At 43.5% G+C, this 20,745-nt stretch overlaps 1 protein-coding gene across 2 annotated transcripts in view; it reads left to right on the forward strand.

Annotated features, from left to right (window-relative positions):
- The window catches only part of ANK3 (ankyrin 3), a 387,324-nt gene that overhangs the window by 235,493 nt on the left and 131,086 nt on the right, over positions 1 to 20,745 (forward strand). For both annotated transcript variants that reach the window (XM_026651166.2, XM_026651165.1), the window contains 6 exons: positions 3,669 to 3,767; positions 5,328 to 5,426; positions 7,217 to 7,414; positions 8,297 to 8,395; positions 9,174 to 9,272; positions 16,328 to 16,525. In XM_026651166.2, coding sequence (XP_026506951.1) covers positions 3,669 to 3,767; positions 5,328 to 5,426; positions 7,217 to 7,414; positions 8,297 to 8,395; positions 9,174 to 9,272; positions 16,328 to 16,525 — 792 coding nt within the window. The remainder of the gene's footprint in view (positions 1 to 3,668; positions 3,768 to 5,327; positions 5,427 to 7,216; positions 7,415 to 8,296; positions 8,396 to 9,173; positions 9,273 to 16,327; positions 16,526 to 20,745) is intronic.

Raw genomic sequence — 20,745 nt, forward strand, 5'->3', positions numbered from 1 at the left:
AAAAAAAAAAAAAAAAAAAAAAAAAAAAAAAAAAAAAAAAGGAGTAAGTGGTGGTGCCCCTCTTATACTCAACAGCACAGTGATTAGGGTACTCATTTGAGACGTGGAAGATCCATGTTCAAATCCCCTCTCTGAAACAGGGGCTTGAACCCAGGTATCCACCTTCCTAGGTGAGTGCTCTAACCGCCAGCCTGTGGTGCATTCTAGCATGGGTCTCTCTCAGATTGTGAAGCTGTTCCACTTTGTATAAAATACTTGAATAATTGTTGGGTGAGAGAGAAAGAAAAAATGACTCTGTAGCCTGGTGTTAAGGCACTCACCTTGGAGGAGAGACACCTGGATACTGGTCCTGCTCCAATGACTATTTAATTATTTATACAAAATGGAACAGCTTCGGAAGGGAAGACTGAGAGAAACCTGCCCCAAAATATCCTAGAGCCTGGTGATAGGACACCTGGTTCAAGTCTCTGCTTCAGAGTGGGGATTGGAACTGGATCTCTCACTCCCAGGTGAGTGTCCTAATATCTGGGCTATTGGATATAAGAAGGGGAGGGATTTGCTGCCTCCTTCTCCTCCTGGGTTTTTTGTGAATGGCACCTAAAATCCCCTTGTGAATGTGGCCTGAAAAATGGAAATGTTTCATTTTCAATGATGTTGAAACAGTTCATTTTGAAACTTCCAAAAATATTTCATTTTTTATTTTAAAACAATTTTCTGAAATTGACATGAATTCAAACAATGTTTGGGTTGACCCAACTATGAATCTTTTGGCCAAAAATGTAGCTCAGCTGTAGTAATTGTCTGAGTCTAGGTGACCTTATCCACAAAAGATTAGAAAATACAGCATAAAATGCTCAACTCCATTATCTGGTGAAGACAGCCCAGATTAATAAGGTTATCCACAACCCAGAAACAGTTCTTTCAACAGGAGAATTGCAGGTGTTATGGTGGAAGAATACTTTCTTCATATACTGCACTTGGTCACCACTACTGCTCTGTCTTCCCTTCCACTTCTGTCATGAGCCATTAGTATATCATGGTGACTTGTGATGGTGACGCTGCAGAAGAGGATATTTTGGAGCCACTACATTTGCAGTCATGAACAAAGGTGGTTTAATCTCTTATGTGGCTATCAGTACATTGGCCAGACAGCTGCACAGTGTTCTTCGCTAGAGAAATCTGAAACCAACAGGTTCTGTCCTTTTTGTCAAGAGTAGGAGGACAGAAAAAGTTGGTCCCAAATGTGACCTGTCTTATGTCATCATTATTGTACAACTGTTTATTAATATGATTATTTTTTGCAGATTCCATACCTTTTTATAGATCCTCCATCTTGCCCCTCTCTTCCACTGAAAACTTGCCTTTTTTGCACATGGGTTAATGTTTGTGATGATTGGGGCAGGGACCCTAACCCCAGGCCCTGCTGTGCAGGGGGCACCTACGACCCCGATCCCCCTGGCTACCCGGACCCTGCTGCGGGGGGCCAGGGGGAAGCCAGCCGTGCACACCCTGAGCCCCACTGGCTGGCCAGATCCCGAGCCCCACAGCTGGGGCTTGGGGGGCAGCTAGCCGCCCGGACCCCAAGACCCGCTGGCACCCGAACCCTGAGCCCCGCAGAGTGGGTAGCCAGGGCCCTGACTCTGGAGCCCGCTGTGGGGGAGCAGGCAACAGCTGGCTGCCTGAACCCCGAGCCCCGCTAAGGGGGCAGCCAAGATTCTCACCCCGTAGCCTGCTGCGGGGGGGCAGGTGGCAGCCAGCTGCCCAGACCCCAAGCCCTGCTGTACGGGGCATCCCAGAGCCCCGCCGTATGGCAGGGGAGCTGGCAGCCTGGACCCCGGAGCCCTGCGGCAGGGGAGCTGGCAGTCCAGCCAGGCAGCAGGGCAACCCGGAGCCTGCTGGATGGCAGGGAAGTCTGCTGCCCAGACCCCGAGACCTGCCGTGGGGGGCATCTAGGACCCCAGACTCCACCGGGTCCATGAGCCCCACTGTGCATGGCCAGGTGGCAGCCGGTGCATGGGGCCAGCGGTAGCCTGCAGTAGGGTAGCCCGGAGCCCGCAGTCTTTCGCACACAGCTGAGCTGGGCCACCGCTGTGTGCTAATTGGGCCACATGCGGCCCACAGGCCCTGGGTTGAGAACCGCTGAGTTAGAGCTAGTAACAAACTAGATTCTTTGGGCCACATCCTCTCTCATGCTGGCTTTTCCAGATTAGGAGACAAACTTGCAGTTTCTTATTCACAGTTCTGATGAAATGGGGTGAGGGGTTAGTCACCAAAATCAAGAGATCTTCTGAGATCCATAGAGATCTGGTACCTCTTTATAAATGATATCCTTCCCCTTGCAGCACTGCTCCATTAGAGAACATACAGACACTTGCTGATTTCCACCACAGCTGTGCAGCAGCAGCTGTGAAGGGGACTCTGGGGTTGTAATGCTGCTTGGAGAACTATTAAATATTAATTGGATTTCTGATGGGAAATCCTTGGGGCAGGGCCGGCTCCAGGCACCAGCTGAGCAAGCTGGTGCTTGGGGCGGCAGATTGTTCGAGGCGGCATTCTGCCCAATCCTAGGGCGGCACGGCCGCTCTTTTTTTTTGTTTTGTTCTTGTTCCGCTCCGGCCGCCCTTTAGGGAGCGGCGGCACGGAGAACCAGAGCGCCCTGCAGGGCAGTCCTCTTCCTTCCCTCCCCGCCGACCGGAGCGGAGCCCTCGCGGCAGGCGGCAGGAGGCGGCACAGCGGGAGGGGCCGCGTGGCAGTGCCCCTGCTGTAGCCCTGGCCACCCCCTTCTCTCTCTCTCCCGCCCGCTCCCTCCCTCTCCCCTGTCCCCCAGCCGGTCCCCCTGCACCCGCGCTCCGGCCAGGCCGCAGGTGTTTTTTTTGTTTGGTTTTTTTTTGTTTTTTTGCTTGGGGCGGCCAAAAAGCCAGAGCCGGCCCTGCCTTGGGGTCAGCAAGGGAGTGTGCCCAGTTGAGTGGCTGATCCCCTGTCTATCCCCCCAAATCCTGTGGAAGGACAGCCCCACAGAGTTCTAGTGCTGGAAGTCTGCGTAGTTTCAAGGAGAAAGGAAACGTTCTGTAGAGCTAGCACTCTTCTGCACTCTGCAGTGGTTTTGAACTTGCCTCCTCTCATGGAAGTAGATGGGTAACATTGACCAATATGATCAATGGGCATTTTCACTTACTTGGAAAAAAATTGGAGGTGGTGGGGAGAAGCGACAGTAAATCCACCTGCATTAACCCTGTGTTTCAGCAAGTTGCATCTTCATACCAGAAACAATTGTATCCATTTTTTTCCAGTCCAGTATTGGTTTGTAATGAAAATTTCTTTATTTCCTTTAAAAAATGTTAAATTTAATATAAAAGCAAAATTTTAAGTGGAAGCAAAATTTCACCTTCCTCATTAATGTATAGATTTTAGTGAATTGCTGAACTAACTACAATGTTTATTATTTATACCTCTCAATCCTAAGCACATATAAAGCCCCAATTCCGCATGTGCTTAAAGCTAAATATTTGTGTAAGTCTTTCCAAGATCAAGGCCTTGTTCGGTCATTTGAAAACAGCAAGCACTTGGCTATATTGATTTTTAAACTAGTCAGTGTCCCCATGCTTTGTTCAAAGAAGATAATGTAAAACTAGCAAGTTAATTTTGCTTGTTTGTTTGTTTGTTTTTAGTCGGGCCTAACTCCAATCCATGTTGCTGCCTTCATGGGACATGTAAATATTGTGTCACAGCTGATGCATCATGGAGCATCACCCAACACTACCAATGTGGTGAGCAATGACTTTCTTCTCAGTAGCATGGAAACACATTTTTAATGAACTAGAATCTCTGATATTGGTATTTATTTAAGGGTCCAATACTGTAAGGTGTTGACCACCTCTTGAGAGGTGATCAGCACTCATAGCTCCTCAAGAAGTCAGTGGGAGTTGTGAGAACCGAGGATCACTCAAGTGGGTTTACAGGACCCTGAGAAAGTTTTGCTTTAGGCCTGATCTACACTTAAAATTTAGATTGACCTAGTTATCACTACCAAGAGCCATGGGTAAGCTGACCTAACCCCGGTGTAGATGCAGGTGGGGCAACAGAAGAATTCTTCCATCTCCCTAGCTTCCACAGCTTGGGGAGATGGATTACGTACATTGACTGACAAACCCCTTCCGTCAAGGTAGGAAGCATCTACATTCTGGCACTACAGCAGTATAGCTGTGGCATTGCAGCTGTAGTGCCTTTAGTGTAGATATGGCCTTAGTTTTATCCTGAACTGATTATATTAAACTATTTATTTGCTAACCTAAAGAATGAGAACTCACTCACTACAGCTTAACTTAGCACATCTAATTTTTGAGAAGTGCACTTGACTGCTTGAGCTCTGCTTCCCCAGAACACCAGAGGCCTTACCATTTAAGGCAAGTTCTGTTGTTGTCAACAGATTGCAGCAGATTGTCAGGACATATTGCATGTGTCCATACAGCTGTACAAGTGCACTTTTACTGGAGGAGAGCTGCGTGCCCCAGGCTCCCAGGGAAGTGGTGTTTAGGTGTGTACTTGACAAACTACACTCATTGCTTTAGGAAAAAAGAAGGATGTAAATCTGAATCCTTCTTTTATAATTTGGCATGAAAGTATCTCTTCAAAACAGAGAGATGGACACTATCAAAAGAGAGCACTGTTTAGATGGTTTGTTCTGTAAACAATATTAAATTATACACACATGCAGCACCATCTGTAACTTAGGCAACATTTGGATTAAAAGATCCAGCGAAGTACAAAAATCAAGAAAACAATTTCCCTCTTGAAATCATTCTGGTTTCCTTGGATATGCATCTTTTGTTAAGCCTTGGATTTATGTACTTAGTAATGATTTTTTGTGTTCACTCAACCGAGTGCTTGTCAGATCACAACAGACATTTGGGTCATGGGGCATAACAGCAGGAATGTAGAGGAAAATCAGCACATCTGAATACATAAATTTTGCAATCATTCTAAATGTTTGACCAACTGAGTGGTCATTTAATCTGACATCATTTTAACATTGTAAATAGACTACAAGTGAACAAGAGCTTTGTTTTCTTTTCAACAAAAGGAGAGAACACTAATGTACTATCCTATTAGCAAACTGATGCTGGAATAAATTACTTTCCAAGGTATAGCTCTAGAGGTCAAATATTGATTTGCTTCCACATCCTGCTCACAAACTACTCCTTAAAAAAAAAAAATCATGTGGTAATTATTTTAAATTGGATCATGAGGTTTTTTTACTGATTAAACATGGTTTTCTTTTTTTTTTACTGAATCTTTGACTGTGTTTTGCTTTCACTACTACATGTTAGAGAGGAGAAACAGCACTACATATGGCTGCCAGAGCTGGCCAAGCAGAAGTTGTTCGATACCTAGTACAAAATGGAGCTCAGGTAGAAGCTAAAGCTAAGGTAAGGTGATATTCCACGTATAATAAATAAACAAAGGGTACACTGAGCAAAGCCAGGACGTTTTGCCAATTAAAGTGAAACATTTTCTTCCCAGCCTCTGGGGAGGGAGCAAGGAAGTGAAACCGTGTGTTGGTCTTTATATTGTGATAATGATCTTTTTTGTTTCTGTTTGGTGCTCAGATACTAAGGTGAGTGCACTACAAATGTATAGATAAGGCAGATGGGGTGAAGCTGGTACTGATGGTCATTTTTCCCCTCAGTTTTACTGGGTGGGGGGAAATTGTTTTTATTATGTGTAAAACTATCATCCCTGTGCCATAGGCATCTGCTGTCATCTCACAAAGCTTTGCTCTGTATACATTCAAAAAATAAATATACTTTGAAAGAGTGCTTCACAAAGGACTCCAGACAGTGCTGACATCTCTGGAACACCTAAAAGTCAGATGTAGTAGTCTTGCAGAGAAGAAAGCAGTGATGGTTGGACTGCCACGTCACAGTCAGGCAAAAAATACAGTGGTTTCAAAGCAATAGCAATTTACCTGTAGGAATTTCTCCATAATAGATCAGATATTAAGGAGTGGGTGATTGAAGTAGGATGTCTCAATTGGAAAAAGGTGCTGTCACCAAAGAATGGATAATTAAGTAAATGTGGATTATTCCTAGTCTCTGTGGGGAGGAACAAGGGGAGGTGGTGTGACATGGCAGGATGGTTTGTTGAAGACAACTGAGATTGCTTGGAACCAAGATCGTGCAATGTGGAAGTGTAGGAAAATGTCAGTACATAATTTACAGAAACAACTAATGAAAGAAGGTGAAATGATCTGGTAGGCCCCTGGTGCAAGGTCACAGACTACACTTAAGTGACTCAATCTATTTATTTTTCTTCACTGAAAATAATCTGTGAGGCTCTTCTCAGAGCAACTCCTAAGCCTAAGTACAGTGGCATTGCTGTTCTGAAATGAGTCATTGCAATCTCTATAAAAGAACATGGATTTCAGTGCCACATAATTTTTGTAGTATTCTGTTTTTAAAAAAATAATAATTGAAGATAACCAAGTATAACGGGCGCCCTTACTTTTTTTTTTTTAAACAGATTTGAAACTTTTTACCAGTTTCTCTGGAATTCTCCATTATTGAGACAGAGACTATGAAAGGAATTGCTCACTTCTAAATAAACATAAAAGATGTGTTTTAATACATAAAATAAGGAAATTAAGTGCCAAGGATTCTCACTCCTCCCAAACTCCTTCTGGTGTGATTAGATATTGCAGGAGGTCATAGAACAGGTTAAGATCTTTGGACTAGATTTGTAAAGGTATTTAGATGCATAGTGGGGTTTTCAAAAGCATCTAGGAGCCAAAAATTCATTGATTTCATTGGGTGTTAGCTGCCTAGATGCTTTCGAAAATCCCACTAAGTGCCTAAATACCTCTATAAATCAAGTCAAGGGACAGCTCTAAATCCACTGTAGCTTTGATGAGGCCCTTAGTACAATATGGCCTGCAATATAATTTCATGGTAAAATGATGCAATGCAGGGACAGATTGAGAAACTTGAATACCTTATTTTCTGTTCTTGATCACATTGTGTGTGGGAAACATTTTCTGTAACAAAGCACCTTCAGGCACTACATCCCTTAATCATATGACAGAGAGGAAAAACAGCATGGACTATTCAGTAGTTTTAGCCTTGATAGAATTAATAGTCATTTACAGTTGCATAACAACAACATCTCAGCAAATAATGTCCTTATGCAGACTGTACTGTATTCCTGTCATCTTTATATTTAGGATGACCAAACGCCACTACACATTTCTGCCCGATTGGGAAAAGCTGATATAGTGCAGCAGTTGTTACAGCAAGGAGCATCTCCGAATGCAGCCACTACTTCTGGGTATACCCCACTACATCTTGCTGCTCGAGAGGGACATGAAGATGTAGCCTCAGTTCTTTTGGATCATGGTGCATCTTTAGCTATAATTACAAAGGTAAGGGAGTTGTAGAAGTGATCGCCCAAATGCTTTAAAAGGTTTTGGCTTAGTTGCCAGTGAATTTGGTGCCGGAGTCACATGTGCATACCAAGTGACATAGGAATTAACTACATTCTATTATCCAGGAGGATAAAGATAACATGTTTTCACTTCTATGCTTGATTTATAACATAGCCTAGTGATAAAAACATATTGATTTTTTTTTTAATGTCACGGCTCAGTTGTTCTCATGGATATGTGTAATCTGCTTTGATAGACTTGTCTAATTTTTAAAGACTAAGCTCAGCACATTTGTCTAGCAATGCCTATCGTGTGTGATGAACATTAGCTGGCATAAGTGCAACATGAACTCCAGAGATAGAATACTAATTTCTAGGTTGTTTACCATAAGACACAAACATTTCTACTCTTCCAAACAACAAAATGTCTGCCCTTTTCCAGGCAAACTATGGGCATGATTCCATTTGGGTGTATATTGATTTCATAGTGAAAGGACTGCACAGCTGAAATTTTCACCAAGTGGCATAGATATGAGTGCTTCCCAAACCATGTCCGGGACCACTGGTGACCAATGAAGCACTTGCTGGTTGTCAGTGGAAAGCTACTCTGATTACATAGTTGGCTGCTGCTCCTTGTTTCCAGCTGCTTCAATGGGTGTCTGGGCTTTTCCCTGCAAAGAACGACCTCCAGGCCCATGAAGGTATCTGGAAACAAAGAAGAGACAGACTAGTTGCACCTACTGTGGTTAACAGCTATGTAAGAGAAGGAAAGGAAACAAGAAGTAACGTGATAGGCCAGAGCCACCTGTGTGACTGGAACTGCCAGACACCTCTGGGAGAGGATTGTCCAAGGCCATCACGTAGCCTTTTTCTCTTACAGAAAGGGTTTACTCCTCTGCATGTAGCTGCAAAATATGGAAAAATTGAAGTAGCCAACCTTCTGCTTCAGAAGAATGCATCTCCAGATGCTGCTGGAAAGGTAGGACAGAAAAGGCCACTGCCCACTTTCATGTACATACCCATGTACCATAATACCATAGCAGCTACTTACTATCACACAAGCACTTGCTAATATCCACTGCCACAGTTTTGGGTTTAATTGAAATCTTCTGTTCATCATCGTATAGCTATATCCCAGTAAGGTCAGCAATCCCATGAGAAATGGATTTTAACATCATTAGGGCAATACTGTCATTTCTTTCATGTGTCCACCCAGGGAAATAAGAAAGTGTAAAGCGCTTCCTGACTTCCCTGCTCAGCCAGAGCACAGGGAAGAGATCGGGGGACAGGACTCTGCTCTCCCGTCCCCCATGCTGGTGAGCAGGGAACTGGAGGAGCCAAGGGTTCACAACGCGACAGTGCTGAGCCAGCATGAACAGGAAAATCGAATGGATCAATAGTGGTTTACTTACACCCTTGGGCAAAGGGAAATTAGGACAGGAGCTGTGATTCAAAGTGCCAATTCCTTTCCTGGTCTGCTCCTGGGCCAGTCAGATATGTTCTTCCCCTTCCCTCTGACCCTGGGCAAAGTCACAATCTTACCCTAAATAAGGGTGTGAACAGGGTGTTCACAGACAAGGAACAGCTTTTGTCTCTTCTAATGTGTGTTGTCTCAAAAGTTAATGGAGAGTTTGGAGACAGAAATGAATAATATCACTGTGTTCTCACCGTATCTAGTTTAACCTAATTCTCTGCATTCCTGTGTTTTCACTGATGGTAGTTATAACAATGCTTGTTTGTTCTGCATGTGTTTTTAGAGTGGTTTAACTCCACTCCACGTAGCTGCACACTACGATAATCAGAAAGTGGCACTTCTGCTCTTGGACCAGGGAGCTTCACCTCACGCATCTGCAAAGGTACAAATGTTGGTCAATGCAAGGGAACAGCAGACATGCTTTTGATATAATTTTTTCTCTGTTCTGTCTCAGCATTATTCATTATGGCTTCCAGTTACGGTGCACCCTGTTGACCCTGTTCATTAATGTCTTTCATCCACATAGGGATCTGTAGGCTGGTAGAATGACTCAGTGGAGGGAGAAAGAGCGGCAACCAACAAGGTCTTTCCCCCCAAAGGATAGTGTTTATAACAAGGAAGTAGAATTAGTTAACAGAGTAGAATCCCCACCCCCACCCAGCTTGGGTTTCAGTCAGGTCCCATGACTACTGAGTATGGAGCCCATCTTGCCTCCCATTACGCATTCTCCCTAACACTGTCTCACATGCGACCACCTTTATGTCCCTTCCCCTTAGCATCTGTGCTAAGGTAGATGGGGGGAAATGAGCCGGGGTTAACTCCCTGTTCAGCAGACACCCAGTAATAGCCCTGCACTTTGTCACAGCATCCTTTTAGGAAAACACGTTAGGATGGGATTTGTCCGTTTGAGCATTAGTATTCTTCATAAGCATTTCTGAAGCACTGCAAATGGATCTCATTACAGTATTTAGAAATAGAAAAACACAGCCACAGCCCTGAACAGATTGCAATTTAATGTAGACAGGACAGGACAAAACAAAACACAGCACAAGAATTCAGGTGTGTGTGTAGGGGGGGCGGCACCGGGGGAGCATGGGAGTGATATAGAGAGAGCAACATCTGCATAAATGAGCCTAAAAATATTGATATATGAATATAAAACTTAAAAAGGGATGTGGGAAATCCAATGTGCCTGAATCCATGATGGGCTCTTCTGAATATCCCACAGCATCCCCTGGACTCAGAAAGCCCAGGATAATGCAGTTTTCTACATCCACCATTTATCACCAGTGTGTCAACATCAGTAAATAAAACAGGCCTGAAGCATGCTTGGATACGATGGTGATGGGCATGGTCCTAAACAGCATCCCAAACAACAAATATTGAAGATGAAGATTGTGTGCAGAGGCCAAAATCATATATGCACAAACTACACCTCTTGATTGTCTTCCTCTGCAGTGGGACCAAATGCAGACATGACACACAAAGTCTTTCTGCATGGCTAAAGAGGAGACAGATCACAGAGGGAAATGTAGTCTCTTATATATCATATTTCAATGACATTGACTCCCACATGCCCCCTCATAGCCTCAAGGTGGCCCTGCAAGCAGCCCCCTGCCTCAGTTTTACCTTTGAGGGGCTTCTTCAGTAATGCATGCAACAGATCAGTTTCGCAGGCCCTTCAGCCAGGATTCTATTTATTTTCCAAGAAACACAAACCAGAAAGAAAACAACAACATAAAGCAAGTTCCAGATTTCTCTGCTGGAGCCTGCTTGCTCCCAGCAGCCTTTGTACTCCATTCTGGTCTGTCTGAGCACCAGCACACACACAAACACACTGTCCCCTCTACAGCTTCCTGCTGCCCTCAAGAGGGGAATCAGCTGGTCCCTGCTCAGGTGTTCCTCCTGAGTAACCAGGGTTGGCTGGCCGTCTATCCCTTAAGGGGCAACCCACCTTGTTCAGTCACATAATGTGAAGTGCATGAGGGAAGTGAAGTTAAATAAACAGAGAAACAACGGTAAAGCCAAAAATCAATAACTTTTATAGAGATGTGCCAACACAATGCCCCAGGAAGCGAACTGGGGTGATCTCTGATTTTTTTCCATCCCAGCACAGTGATTTTAAATGCAGCAGTGAAAGAAACGTCCTTCTGCAGGTGACTAGAAGCTACTGACCTAGTTTTTGCTGAAAGAAACATAACTGTCATAGAGCATGGCTCTCCCATATGGTCAAGGACTGTGGCTTCACCAAATGCCAAGAGCTTCTGAAGCCCAAACCAAAATGATAAAATTACAGCATAAAGATAACCAGAGTCTCATATTCTGACACTTCATTCACACATCTGTAACCAAATGGGTTAGCAGCTGCCACTTGTGGTTTTTGGTGCTAGCTGAAAGGCTTCTTAAAACACAACATTTGTTAGTATTTTACAGCAAGTGAACCACAGCAACACACTGAGTTGAGCATAAATACTAACTGAAATTAACAATAGCATGCTATGGCCTTCGGCGATATGCTGTGCAGTCAGCTAATAGATGATGTGATCATGGGGCAGATGAACTCTCATTCCTTTTGTAAATTCAGTCTGATAAATAAATGTGTAATGTCGTATAGATCATCATTAGTACCACAATCAGCTTCTTCAACAATTGTTTTTTAGCCCTGCTGTACCTCTTTAATATTGACCTTTTGACTGGCCCATCAGACTGGCATTACAATATTCACTTCAAAAAGTGAGCTGTGAAAGAGCGAATTAGTTGTAGTCCCAGACCCCTGGTGCAACTGAAAACTGGGATGGACAGTTAATGCTGACATTGCTGTATTTTGCTCTATGCCTATTTCTTTTTACAGTGTTCATCTTGGTTTTAGATAGCAGCAATTAATTTGAGTTCACTATCCATTTTGCAATCCTTGTCCTTAATTCTCTTCTCTAGTTTTCAGTTGCCATCTCTGTCTACCCTTCCACTCATCCCTTGTTTTTTCCTGTTACAGTCAGAATAATCAAACACTTCCCCCTGAACATCTCCCATCCCCTGTAAGTCTATTTATTGTGATAGTCGGGTCCTTATCATGAGGAAAAGATGCAGATTGAGAGTGAGCTGAATTTTTACTTGGATTTTCAGCTCTTTATTTGCGTACTCTTGGCGACTTACAACTTTCAGTTTCACTGAGTAAAATACAGTTATGAACATATGAAAATGCATTTGCAAAAAAGTAAACTCTGCCTTTTTGCAAGATGTACAAAATGCACTGGTTTTCCTTCACATGTTAGAGGCTGGACTTACTTGTGAAGCTATCAGGCACATATCAGATGTATTTTCAGCTGTTCTATATGTTTCTCTTGTGCTGAAAGTTCTTTTTACTCTTTTAAGAATGTGAACTATTTTTCAAATGAAAATAGAATGTATTAACTCTGTACTTCCTTTTATTTATGTATTGCCTCTGTGTCAGAAGCTTGGCTTCGTAGGGGGCATGTAGCCAATGGCTAGGAATATGCACATGCTTTTGTGCTCAGTTCCATAGCTAGACTTAGAAAGTTCACTTTTATGTTTGGCATCAGACTGAGCTGGAAGGCCTTGATGGGGTTGGAGAGAAAGGAAACAGTTCTTTCTCTTTGGTCAGAGGGACTGTAAACTGTACTCAGCCAATATTTGATCTGAAGGCTAGTTGCCTTCAGACAATAGTAATATGGTCTTTCCATTCCCTCCCTGCTCAGTGGCGCTAGCTCACTAAAGTCAGAAAAAGATATTTTTTCACAGACAGTAGTTTTTGGTCCTACAGCTAGGAACCAAGTTAAAGAACCTGGTTTACATTCAATTTAAACAAGATCTCAGCTAAACCAGTGTCTAAAACAGTTTCCAACAGCCAGTGTGGAAAAGCTAAAACTGGTTAGAACAGTACTGAAAACTTGTGTTCTACCATCAACCCTGTCTGCAATGACTGATCAAACATATTTGAAACAAGTTTAGCTAGAAATGTGAATGAATGGACTTTAAATACATGTGCGTGCATAATACCTCTATATTATAGGTGGGGTTGGTGGCATCACCTATTATAGGGTTGCCTATACGTCCTATTGTAATCCCCTGTTTTCAGTTGCTTATAACTTTGCTAAACTAAACATTGGAGTTAAAATGTTCCATGCATGAATGGAATGGATTCTATTCCTGCCTTTTCTACAGAGTTTCTATGTGATACTAGACAAGTCATTTAAACCAAACATTTTGCAGGTGGTCACTAATTGTGTTTTCCTCATTTTATGAGTGTCCAACTTGAGACCCTGAGATCTGATTGGCAGAAGTGCAGAGCACTCACAGCTGTAACTGAAGTTAGTGGGACTGTGCTTTGAACACACAAAGTGCTAAGTGCTCTGAAAAATTAGGGTCTAAGCATCTCAGATAAAGTACCCAACATCAGGTACTTTTGACCTTTAATCTCTCTCTGCTTCAGCTTCCCATCTATAAAATGTGGATAATATCACCCATTCACTTCATAGGAGTGTTGTGAAAATACATTCATTAATGTTTCTGAAGCACTCTGGTAGTATAGTGATGAGCACCATAGAAAAGCCCAGGAGGAAATTAATAATTCTATTTTCAGGGTTTGAATAGTGTAGAACAAATAATGCATACTGAACAGTGAGGATAAAATAAAATATTGAATGGCTGCTCATAGAGTGAGCACCATACATTCTGTTTACTGAATGAGGCAGGTGTCCTGTGGAAAAAAATAATGTATGAGCATGTAATTAAAGACTGTATTATACTGCATATGCACAATGGGGACAAATTAAGGTTGCAAAGGCAACCTTTGACTTGACAAGTAAAGTTCTTTTAACATAATTTTTCTGTTGGCGTGTATGTGTAGAGGTTCCTAGACCAGTGTACTTCAGTGTTCTGGAAGGGCACAGTCTTACACTGAGAACCATGCAGGCAGACTCTTGTGCTCGTGAGGAGTCTCTTCGACTTCACAAGGGCTCCATTTGGGTACTGTAGTCCATCCATCTAGATCCATTTGCAGGATCTGACCCTTAATGTCACAGATTTCACTACATCCAGAATTAGTGCTGTCTCTTTTCTGGGTTAATGCTAACAAAACACTGGTGTAACCATGCATGCCCCTATGTGTTCCTTGTTCCTGCTTGCATCGCCACACCACAGTCAGTACCTTAGTTCCTGTTGAGTACTGCTCAGCTACCCCTGGAGGCACAAGCTCAAAGAGCGGATTCACCTCCAGAGGATATGCAGTTTTCAGCCACAAGAGGACTGACTCTGACCTGCTCATTAGGACAGGCAATCTCATGCCCCTAGGAAGAACTGAAGCTGTGAAGGGCAAATAGGTGGGATACAGGCAAAAATACAGGAGTTTAAAAATATCTTTTTTTGTCTTTGTTACCTCAGCAGCACACAGTAGGAAGTGGAGTGGGTTTCATCATTGTGTGGGAGGAAGGCATCTTATTTCCATACACAATGGATAGTTTCTGCCTTTGAGTATATCCTTCAATCACTTCCCCCAAGGAAATTATGAGAGATCAGGAGACCTAGTGGGAGTGGGGAAACAAGTCAAGCATGGGTGCCACTGTGTGAGAGGGTAGATTTAGTGAGTTTCTGGCAGTTGTTCTTCCACTGTTTAAGGGGAAAAGGTTCTTCCACTACCTGAAAAGGGGAGTTGGGTCCTATTTTATGTTGGGTTTGTTTCCAAAGCTGTTAGGGGTTCAGGCCCATGTAGTCTGGAATATTCATGGTACTTGCTATATGGTTCCATCCAGCTGGAATCCCACTTCTTTAAAAGCGCTTTCTCTCGTGCTCGCTCACACACACACACACACACACTCTCTTTTCCAATGGTTTTAAAATTAAGATTAACACACTATTTCTAGAAGAATAACAGGACCAGGTGCAATAAGCATCATAGTCAGTATCCAAAGGCTGGCCATACCCCTGACCAGTGTGTTACCCATGGTTCTTAAATCTGTTTAGCTGATTTAGGCTATGTCTACACTACGGACATACAGCTGTATGGTCGCCTGTGTAGCCACTCTATGCCAGCAGGAGAGAGCTCTCCCACCAGCATAATTAAAGATCTCCAAACAACAAGCGGTAGCTATGTCAGCGGGAGACACTCGCTTTTGTCGGTGAAACTTATTCTTGATCAGGGGTGTGAAAAAACACACAAAAGTTTTGTTCACAAAAGTGCTAGTGTAGACAAAGCCTCGCACACATTGATTTTAATAAGTGCTTAAAGAAACTTAGGACTTGTCTTCATGGATAGTGCATAGCAAGCTGAGGTGTGAAAGTACAGCGCACTAGCCTGTCCCACACTAAAGGGATGTCTACACAGCAATTAAACACCACAGCTGACCCGTGTCAGCTGGCTTGGGCTGTGGGGCTGTTTAATTACTGTGTAGATGCTCTGACTCCAGCCTGAGCCTGAACATCTACACAGCAATTAAACAGCTGTGCAGCCTGAGCCCTGGAAGCCTGAGTCAGCTGACCCAGGCCAGCCGCAGATGTTTAATTGCTGTGTAGACATACCCTTAATGTCTGTGTGGAGCTTGTTACATTGCACTAAAAGGTAACGTGCCTTGAAACTGCTAAAGTTTTAGTACATGGTAGTAGTGTCCTCACAGCCACTTAGTGTGCTGTATAACTAGCCACATAGACAAGCCCTTTGTGTGTAAAACAAATTGCAGGTTTTTTGCTAAATCCTGTCCTTCCTTTTGGAACTCTAAGATTATTCTGTACAGTTGAAATTGAATTTGATACTCAGAAATGAACTTATTAGAAATACCTGGATGCACAGATTAGAAAGAAGGAAAGAGTTCAGGGATATGAAACCAGAAGTTCATATTGACATATCCTTTTCTGGCCCAAAATAGGGTGTCTAAAACTGCCTCCCAACAAGATTAGGACAAACTTTGCAATAAAGTTTGTGTTACAAGAAAGACTGACCCCAATTCTCATATATAATACTCTGGTTCACACCAAGAAATGGAAGAAAACAAACACTAACAGCTGTTCTGAGTGACTAAAGATGAACATGTATATAATAGCGAATCCCATCCCTTCTGTACATTACAGAGTTAATATGTACTTAGACCTTTAAGGAAAAGTAGCAAATAACTATGAAAGGTGTCTCAAACGGTTATGAAGTCTTTGTTTGTACATTGCACTGCTCTATATTGGGGCTACATTTTCCACATTTAGAAAGTGCCATTCAAATTTCTTTCAATTCTCTTATTTACAGAGATGATTTTAAAATAGTTATTAAAGTTCTGATGTGTCGCTTTTTAAAATGGTCAAATTTTAAGCTCATTCATGTCAGGACTGAATTTTTAGAACTGATCATTTAGGATAATAAAATCAAGTTTGTACAGAAAAGTAATTTACTGTGGTATTTCACAGATGAGCCTGTAATCAAATGTTTTATATTGACAGAATGGTTATACACCACTGCACATAGCTGCCAAGAAAAACCAGATGGATATAGCGACTACATTGCTTGAATATGGTGCTGATGCTAACGCTATTACCAGACAGGGTATTGCCCCTGTACATCTTGCATCCCAGGAAGGCCATGTGGACATGGTGTCATTGCTTCTTACTAGAAATGCTAATGTGAATCTTAGCAACAAGGTAAGTTTGCATTTATTTATTTATTTTTACACCCAGGGAAAAAAAAAGGTAACTAATAAGAAAAGGGGCTAGCAAGTGAATTTTGCGTCATCTGATTCTATGGGATTTGAAATTTACAAGCTTTGACAAGTCAAACCAATCTAAGTACCTTCTTTGATAAAGTTAGCAGCCCAGTGGATGGGGGGAACTGTAGATGTGATACATCTTGGTTTTAGTAAGGCTTTTGACACAGTCCCACATGACATTTTCAGAAGCAAACTAGGGAAATATAGTCTAGATGAAATTACAGTAAGGTGGGTACAAAACTGGTTGACAGACAGTACTCAAAGAGTAGTTATCAATAGTTCGCTGTCAAACTGAGGGGATGTATCTAATGGGGTTCAGCATGGGTCTGTCCTGGATCTTGTATTATTCAATATTTTCATTAGTGACTTAAATAACAGAGTGGAGAATACACCTATGAAATTTGCGGATGACACCAAGCTGGGAGGGGTTTTGAGGACAGAACAAAACAAATTCAAAAACTGAATTTGATAAACTGGAGAATTGGGCTGTCATCAACAAGATGACATTCAATAAAGTGCATGTGCAAAGTACTACACTTAGGAAGAAAAAATCAAATGCACAACTACAAAATGGGGAATAACTGGTAAGTGGTTTATAGTGCGTCACAAATTGAATATGAGTCAACAATGTGATGCAGTTGCAAAAAAGGCTAATATAATTTTGGGGTGTATTAGCAGGAGTGTCGTATATAAGACATGGGAGCTAATTGTCCCACTCTACTCAGCTCTGGTGAGGCCTCAGCTGGAGTACTGTGTCCAGTTCTGGGCCCCACTCTTTAGGAATTTTGTGGACTAAGTGGAGATTCTAGAGGAGAGCAACAAAAATGACAAAAGGTTTAGAAAACCCAACCTTAAGAGGAAAGATTAAAAAAAAGGGGTATATTTAGTCTTGAGAAAGGAAGATTGAGGGGGGAACTGATAACTGTCTTCAAATATATAAAGGGCTGTTATAAAGATGATGGTGAGCAATTGTTCTCCATGTGCACTGAAGGCAGGACAAGGAGCAATTGGCTTAATGTGTTTTTTTTTTGTTTTTTTGTTTTTTTTTAAACAACTAATGTAAAAACAGGGACAGGAGTGCGATTAAAGGGTCAAAAGAAGGGAACCCGACAGGGACACTGAGCAGAGAACCCCGGACAGCGCCCACTGCTCCTCAAAGGTGTCAAGGGAGCCAGTGGACGCCGCCCAGAGGAACTCTGCCCGGATACGTGAACGGACAGAGGATCGGAAACAGGCCCCACAGTCACAGGAACCTCCATCGGCCAACCTCCTCTCCCTGGTTTTATAGATGGCCTGTTTAGCCAGGGCCAAGAGGAAGTTGGCCAGGAGGTCCCGCGACTTTGTGGGGCCACGAATAGGGAGTGCATAAATGAGAAGGTGAGGGGAAAAGTGTAACCATAATGTCGGTGAGGAGCCGGTGTAGGGGCTGCAACCTGGCACACTCTAAGTAAACGTGAGCCAGGGTCTCCCTCACGCCGCAGAAAGGACAGGTGTCAGGGACAGGGGTAAACCGCGCCAAGTACACGCCCGTGCTCACGGCCCCATGAAGGAGCCGCCAACTGACATCCCCGGCGGGTCTCGGGACCAGGGTGGAATAGAGGCTGGCCCACCGGGGCTCCTCACCCTCGACAGGTGGCAGGAGGTCCCGCCACTTCGTATCGGGGCGGGACACGAGGGTGAGGAAGTGAAGAGTGTGGAGTACGAGCGTGTATAGATGTTTCCTTGGCGCGGTCAGGAAACGAACCGGCTGCAAGTTGTGCAGCCGGCTCACGGAGAAGGGGCGGGGAGGCCGATTGGGTCCACAGGGCAGGGGCCCGATAAAAAGGTCCGGAGGACCAGGGGTGGAGGGTGGGCGGGGCGTGCCCTCGCGCAGGACCTGGTCGAGGTAGACCCGAGCAGCGGGCGGCAAAGCGGCCCTCACCTCCTGAAGTACGCGCCGGGGAGTACAGGCCTGGAGAGCCCCATGCGCTGAGCGAGCGTCAGGGGATCCAGCCAGACTCCCCGGTCGTAGTCCAGGAGGTCTCCGACTCTAGTGACTTCTGCCGAGACCAACCTCTGGCGCACCGCGGGGGACTCCGCCACCTGCACACGAAGCTGGGGGTTGTGTAGCAGGGGCTCCGCGAGGAGATCTGCCCCCCCCCCCCCAGTGGCCACCACGGACCTGGTGGCTGAGAACAGCTTCCAGGTCCGGAGGAGGCTTAATGTGTTGCAAGGCTTAATGTGTTGCATTAATGTGTTGCAAGGGAGATTTGGGTTAGATATTAGGAAAAACTTTGTAACTATAAGGATGGTTAAGCAGTGGAATAGGTTACCAAGGTAGGTTGTGGAATCCCCACCATTGGAGGTTTTGAAGAATAAGTTGGACAAACACTTGTCATGGGTGGTCTAAATTGACTTGGTCCTGCCTCAGCACAGGGAACTGGACTATATGACTCAAGGTCCCTTCCAGCCCTACATGGGGGGAGGGATAGCTCAGTGGTTTGAGTATTGGCCTGCTAAACCCATGGTTGTGAGTTCAGTCCTTGAGGGGGCCACTTAGGGATCTGGGGCAAAATCAGTACTTGGTCCTGCTAGTGAAGGCAGGGGGCTGGACTCGATGACCTTTCAAGGTCCCTTCCAGTTCTAGGAGATAGGATATCTCCATATATTAAAATTATTAAATATTAAATTTCTATGATTCTATGTAAAGCACACAGGTGTTTGAATTTGTCATCATTTCTTCTGGTAGAAAATAGAACATAGTAACGGCCATATTAGATCAGACCAATTGTCCATTTTTCTGGAATCCTGTCTTTGACATTCTCCAGTACTAGATGCTTCATATGAAGATGTAAACCCTCCCCTTCTCCCCTGTAATGGACAATTCTGTTGTAACATGCCTATTGGGGAAGTTTCTTCTTAACTCCAGGCTATTTGTGGGCTTGACTCCCGCCATTTTAGCAGATCTATACATGTGCCTCCCATTAAGCAGTGGTAGCCCCTAACTTTGTAAAGAGAAGCTGATTTTTTATGGGCTATCAGCAATATGGTTGTCTGAGATTTTGTTCTTAATGTAAGTGATTCCACTTCCCCTGGGGCATTCCATTACAGCATTGCGACTTTCCACATGCTTTCTCTTGGGAATTGGAAAGGAAGTGTTTATACATCTGCCAAAGGGTTTATAGGCTGTTAAGTCTGCTCAGTGATAATGTCTACAGTAAATGTGCATCCCTAATTCCCTAGATGCCCTCATCTCCATCAGTGTAATTGTACAGTGTGGTTTCTGTATGAATTTATCTGACAAGATTAGGAAGGTGAGAGTGAGAAATTTCTCACAAAAATCGTTCCTTGCTCTCGGCAGGTGGAATGGCTCAGTGTCCTCTGAGTCTCTGGGTGTGCTTCATATGACACTTGGAAGCCTATGCTTCATTTCTCCTATTCTAACCTTAAAACTATTCATGGTCCTTCATTAGCATCTATGGCTACCCCTAAATGCAGATGCTGGCTTTTATGTGGTGACACACTGTACCTCAAAATAACACCTTGTACCCTCATATTCACCATTTGTATATGGTTATGATATATTTTGTACAAAGTATGCCTTGTGAGGTATCATTTGAAAAGTCATAATCTGTTACGTATTACTGTCCTGTTAACGTGTGTACCATCATAATATATGGAGTTATGAGATTTTGCTGTATGTTTGTTACTGAAACATGTGAGTCTGGGGAATGTCCACAGACTAGCTCTTTAGAAATAACAATAACTATAAACAAAGAACTGTCACCTCAAGCTGCACGTATACAGAAGGTGCAAGCAAGAATTTGCAATTCATATGAAGGACTGAGTGCAGAGCACATAGGCAATGGGGCTGCCTGACCCCATGACACAGCAAGGACTTTTCCAATAAAAAGGGTCAAGATATAAAAAGGGGGAACAAAGGCCCCTGGCCACCTCTCTTCCCCCACCTGTTCTGAAGGCACCAAGATTGTTTGGAAGACAGAAACATCATTGAACTGGGGGGAGGGATCCTAACTGGAAAACTTTCCAGTTAACACAGACTGCTGTAAGCTTTTGGGTAAGAGAAACTTTATTGCTTCACATTTGACGTAGCTTGGTAACGTTTAGGAATTAGACTGCAATTTTATCATTTTATTTCTTTTTGTAACCAATTCT

This window comes from Terrapene carolina, unplaced genomic scaffold (assembly GCF_002925995.2).
Source record: "Terrapene carolina triunguis isolate 2854851 unplaced genomic scaffold, T_m_triunguis-2.0 Scaffold95, whole genome shotgun sequence".
Classification (NCBI taxonomy): domain Eukaryota; kingdom Metazoa; phylum Chordata; order Testudines; family Emydidae; genus Terrapene; species Terrapene triunguis.